The sequence below is a fragment of the Pundamilia nyererei genome, unplaced genomic scaffold, assembly GCF_000239375.1.
Source record: "Pundamilia nyererei isolate P.nyererei 1_Seehausen unplaced genomic scaffold, PunNye1.0 scaffold00325, whole genome shotgun sequence".
Taxonomy (NCBI): domain Eukaryota; kingdom Metazoa; phylum Chordata; class Actinopteri; order Cichliformes; family Cichlidae; genus Pundamilia; species Pundamilia nyererei.
Window position 1 is genome coordinate 257420 of NW_005187726.1, and position 5727 is coordinate 263146.

Genomic DNA, 5727 nt, shown 5'->3' on the forward strand with positions numbered 1-5727 from the left:
TGTGTGTGTGTGTGTGTGTTTTCGTGTGTGTGTGTCTGTGTGTTTTCTGTCTGTGTCTGTGCTTGTGTGTTTTCTGTCTGTGTGTGTGTTTTCTGTGTGTGTGTGTGTGTGTGTGTGTGGATGCCTCGTAGCTCCACCATCCTTCCTGTGGGAGCTCAGAGCTGCTGTGAAGCCGATCGAGCCGCTGGTCGTGTTTGTGTCTGATGTGCGAGCGTGGGCGTTCTCGTTGGCCCCGTGAGGTCGGCGGAGCTTCGGCTTTGTTCTCAGACTTCAGCTGCTGAATAAACGGCGTTTTCGGCCGTGAGGCGGCCCATGCGGTTACGCTGTGTTCAGTCTGATTTCCACTGCAGGGAGAGCAGTGGGTGTGGAGGGTTAGCGTTTCACAGCACACTGTCTCCACTGAAAGAATGTTCCACTTACTAATGCCCGAGCTTCCACAGCGACCCAAACAGCCGAGCATTTCGTCAGAGCAGCGCTGCCTGGAAACGGCCCGCTCTCCCTGAACTTCCTGTCAGCTGTTAGCAAACACAGCAGCGTTAAAATAAGCTCACCGTGTTTACGTTTGAAGCTGTGAGGGGAGGGCACACGCTCACCATCTCACGCGCTCGCCATGTAAATGAACACCCCCGACTACTCGCTAATGTCGCCTTCTTTCTGTCTGCAGATGAGCTGGCCAGCTGTTTGGAGTGTGACGTCCTGGTTGGAGGGCTTTGTGATGAGTCATCGTCTTCTGGTACGGTCCGCCGCTCGCTCTCGGCTCCAAACCCGCCTGTGGATGCAGCCTCGTCCTTTCTTTCCACTGAGCCTCAGTCTAAATACCACTGTGACCTGGTGGCCCGAAACGGCAACGATGTTTATCGCTACCCGAGTCCTCTGCACGCCGTGGTGGTCCAAAGCCCCGCCTTTCTGCAGATGTTGGGTTTCGGAGGTCCCGGCAGAGATGAGGCAGACACCTCAGCTCTTCCCCCCTCTGTTTTAGCCTCCCATGTATCTCAGAGCTACTCCTGGCCGGCCTCCTCCTCACAGACTCCTTCCCATAAGCGACTGGACAGCTACATCTACAGTCTGCTCCAGAGGAAGGCCCAGCCAATCAGGACCAGCAAACCCAGGACCAGCATCAGCACCGACCCCTCAAAGAGCATCCTCAGGCAGGCTAGTCTGTGTGGGAGGCAGGTGTCCGGCCCTGGCTCTGGTTTTGGGACTCTGAGTGCATCCGAATTTAAAGCCTTGTGGACGGCTAGAGGAACATCGGCAGAGGGAGCTGGGACCTCGTCTCCACAGAGGCAGTGGTCTGTGGACGGGAAACTGGAGGAGCAGGAGACACAGAGCGTACTGAAGGATGGCGGCTTTGAGGCGACGCACGATGGCTTCAGGAGGGGCAGCGGCGAGTCCGGCTCTCCTCTTCGGTACGACGTACAGAGCAGCTGCACTGCCAACAACCATGACAGCAGCACCAACAGTCTGAGAAAGAAGAGCAAAGCAGATCTTCCTCACGCCACGCTGTCTGCCAAAACTCTCCCTAAAAATTTCAGGGACCTGGGCAGTCCCAAAGCTAACCCCGCCCCCAATGAGGTCAAACCGCCATGTTGCCCCCCGGACCAGGAGATGTTCCTGAAATCTGCTCCAGTCATGAAAACACAGTCGAGTACTCCCAGGAATAGTCCAGGAACAGGAAGGTCAGCACTGGAGCTCACCAGTGTGGGGTCCTCCTCCCAGAGTCAGGACGAAGCAGCCGGCGAAGGAGGAAGCTGTCACACGGTTACCAACAGGTATGTCCCCGCCCACCAGCACAGACTTCGCAAGGGCAGCTTCAAGAATGTGAAGGTGAGGAGCTCATCGATGAAGACGAGTCATGTCTCTGAGCACAGCGAGCCTCCACCAGAGAGAAGACAGGACAAACTCCGCCACAGGTCCCGCCTCCTGGAAGATGGAGGCTCCGCCCACGTTAAAGTCTCCAAGAGATTTGCTTCCTCAAGAATAAAGCGCCTACCTGCATCCATCCCAGAAGGCCGAGTGCTGGACAGACAGCCCCCATCGGCACTACACGGCGCACGACCGAGCATATCCAAGCACCATCACCATGGAAACCATCACTGCTGCAGTGGTAACCACCACCATCACCACGGACGCAACCAGGTCGTGGTCGTGGCCAAACCAAAGTACAAAAGGAACGATTACCGGCGGTTACGAGCCATGATGGAAGTCCCGTACGACGAGGCGTTTAGACGTGCTCAGCGGCGTCAGAGAAAAGAGCTGCTGAACAGCAGCGTGTACCCGCCCGCCGGAGCGCGGCTGACCAGCCCGTACTCATACACAGCAGGAAGTGACTCCGAGTACTCAGCTGAGTGCGCCTCACTCTTTCACTCCACCATCGTGGACACCAGTGAAGACGAGAGGTCGAACTACACCACAAACTGCTTTGGAGACAGCGAGTCCAGCGAGGAGGAGTGCGTGGAGGAGAGCACCAACACCAGCGATACGGAGGAGAGTGGTGGGGGAGGCATGGGCAGGGGGCGGGGCCAGCTGGGGGGAGCTGGGGTCAGGGCGACGGGGCAGGAAATGATGTCAGCTCAGGCAAAGGCTTTTGTTAAGATTAAGGCATCTCACAACCTGAAGAAGAAGATCCTGCGATTCAGGTCGGGCTCGCTGAAGCTCATGACCACCGTGTAACCTCCCAGACCTGCCTTACCCACGTGCCTCAGGTGGGCCTGACCCAAACCCAGTTTACCCAGCCCAGACCCGACTCTTTCCAACACTAACCCGGTGGACAGACGCAGGGTGGCGGCACAATTTGGTTCACCTGGTTTATCTGTTGATTCCCTACAAATAAACCGTTCTGATTGGATCTTTTGTAATTAAAGTACATTTTAGGCAAACACAGTCGAGCTCAGCTCGGTGACCTAGTAAATGTGTTTCTTCCCCTGCTTGTGGTCTTCACTGTCATTTTTAAATGCGACAAACCAGGCCACCTGATTGGAAACCACACCACCTGCTTACTGGTCCCACTCTTCAGAAATCTAGGGAAGCAACCTGAAGGTCAACACTGAGTGATTCACCTGGACTCTGGGTACAATTCAGGACATCAAAGAAATTAACATCTGTTAAAGTAGGAAATGTATAAACAAGCATAATTTTCTTAAACTTAAAAAAGCATCTTTGAATTTCATCCTTTCACTGTTCTTACAATCCAAAGATCTAAAAATGCTTTGATTGTAAAAGTTTTCTATTTCCAACTTCCCTCAAACGCAGCATGAGATGCTTTGTTTCTGTAATGACGTGAAGGTGTGGTTTGGGTCCAGCCAATCACTTTCCTGTCCTTTCTCTGGTCCAACACGTGACTCGGCTGAACCCGGAACCGCACTGCTTCAAACGCGTTGAAGGCCGCCTTCGCCACCACCGTCTGACTTCCTCAATTGGTTCCTCGGTCTGTGCCAAGCAGTGGACCTGAGTCGTGATAGATTCACTGACAACAGCGTCACTCACTGATTAAACCAGAAATAATTTAGAGCAAATGTGTGGAAACATCCGGTGGCGGCGGTTCGGTCGGACGACACATTTGTCAGAAGCAACCTGGACTCGAGCCTTGTGTCCTCTGATCTGTTCTAGAAGTGGAACTTTAGTCTGGTTCCTCAGAGTTTCTCCAACGTTCCACCAAAAGTCCAAGAACTTGAAGGGACTGATTGTCCAGGGTCTGTCCGGGCAGTCAGAGTTCCTCCGGTTTGTTATGTGTGTCAGGACAAAATAATGAGGAACACAGTGACATTTTTGGGGTTCTCCGACTTCGAGGCGTGGACTGTCAGCAGGTTCCTCCTGTAGCTTCACGCTGGGCCTTTTTGCCTTTTTAAAAAATTGATTGTAACGCAGGAAATTAGTCTAGAACTTTCTGCCGTCAGACTTCTGGACTTTTTGGCTCTTTGAGCTTCATTTGGACCCTGGTTCCCGCGGTGGTTCCAGCCGTGGTCCCCACGGTGGTTCCTGCTGTGGTTCTTCGTCACTGCGGCTCTGTTGGACTCCTTTAAAACCTGGTGTGAGGTTTGAGGAGGTTCTCGCCACAGTAACCTTTTTATTTCCTGCACTTTGAGATGAGCTGTCAGCGGACAGGGCGGCGGCGTAACGCTGGTGTTCTGTTGTTTGTATGTAGCCTTGGTTTGTATTTATTATCACGTGACCTTTGCTGTTGCGCAGCACGCCAAATGCCTGTAAATGCTTCTCTCTTTTTCAGGTCCTGAGATGTTTTTGATGAAATCTATTTAAAGCCTAATATATTTGCTTGGTGCATTGAGAAAAGCCGACACGGTACTGACAGGTTCTGATCTGGGCTTTTATGACTTTATACTCGAGTCTAACTTTTTAACACGAATGTTTCTACTGCATCTGTTTTTTATACTAACAGTTACACAGCAGCGTGTTTACCGAGCTCAGCTGGAAGCAGGAAATGTTTAAGGATGTAGACACAGAAATGGAAACTCTGTGGTTTTCTCCCGTTTTTATCCTGTAATCAAACTCTGACACGAGTATCAGTGTGTGAGGTCTGTGGACGTCGGTTGAATGTCAGTTTTCAGCTCTGCTTGTGGACGTGTTTGTGCTAAACGTGTCCTGCAGGGATGTTTCACGCACTCGCCTCCGTCGTCTCATCTGATTCTGCGATGACGGAACGAAGAGGATTCAAATAAGATATTCGAGAGGTTTCAGTTTCCAGTCCTCTCTTCTCATTGGTCGGGGCCACAGTTTACATGTTCAGGATATAAATAGCTCCTCAGCTTTTAAAAGCCATATAAAGCTCATTAAAGCTGCCATGTGCTGTTCTGCCTTTGTGTTGAGCTATTTGTTTTTTCCTGCACCACCTCCACTCTGTAAATGTTCACATATGCAGCTGGAGACGACTGTTACTGATTTGTGTATAAAACCTGTGTATGGCAACAATGGTGCTTTACCTTCTATGCTTCATTAAATGTGGACTTTCAGCGCCCGTGTCCTGACTCTGTGTTGCCTCTGACCCGTGAGGGCTTTGTCCCAGCTGTAAGCTCCTGTTTGCTGCTCAGCCTGATCACAAGTGTTTTAAGCTGCGTCACATTTCTGACCTTTGCATCGAACCTTTTTATCGGCACAGTTTTCACCGTTCGGCCTGCGGATCGCTGAGCCGGACAGACAACACAGCTTTCTACATCTAGCAACAAATCACAACAACAGTCGCTCTGAGGTGCTTTATGAGGCAAAGATGACACAATCAGATGACTCAGGTCCAGATGAGCTAAAGCAGGGGCGTCAAACTCAAGGCACGCTTTAGGTCGCGGGCCAAACAAGATAAACATTTATTGAACACTAAAACAATGTTTTTTTTAAACATAAATGTGAATAAAAACAGACAGGAATATTATTCCAGATCAAGGTTATTATCGTTAACGAAATAACGAAAACTAGAAGTGAAAAAACATTTTCGTTAACAGACTATTGTGCGTGTCCTACAATAGTCAAGGGTGAAAATGAAGTTTAGTTTCCAGATTTTTTTCTTGCTGTGTCTCATTATGCCAGCAGGTGGCAGTACGTTAGTCGAGTCGTCTGTGTTACTGCTCCGTCCACGCGGAGAATCATGTCAGGAAAAGTCGGGAGAAAGCGCCAGAGTCCAATTTGGGATTACTTTGAGTATGACTGTGCTTTGGATAAAGCAAGTAGGGCTGGGCCATATTATACCGTTCACGGTAATACCGGTATAATGTTAGGCAACGA

The 5727-nt window shown here is 50.7% G+C and overlaps 1 protein-coding gene across 3 annotated transcripts in view; it reads left to right on the forward strand.

Annotated features, from left to right (window-relative positions):
• Positions 1 to 4964, forward strand: part of dact1 (dishevelled-binding antagonist of beta-catenin 1) — a 13210-nt gene extending 8246 nt beyond the window's left edge. For all 3 annotated transcript variants that reach the window (XM_005751760.2, XM_005751761.2, XM_005751763.1), the window contains one exon: positions 665 to 4964. In XM_005751760.2, the coding sequence (XP_005751817.1) occupies positions 665 to 2670 (2006 nt within the window). In that variant the 3' untranslated portion in view covers positions 2671 to 4964. The remainder of the gene's footprint in view (positions 1 to 664) is intronic.
• Positions 4965 to 5727: the final 763 nt, after the last annotated feature.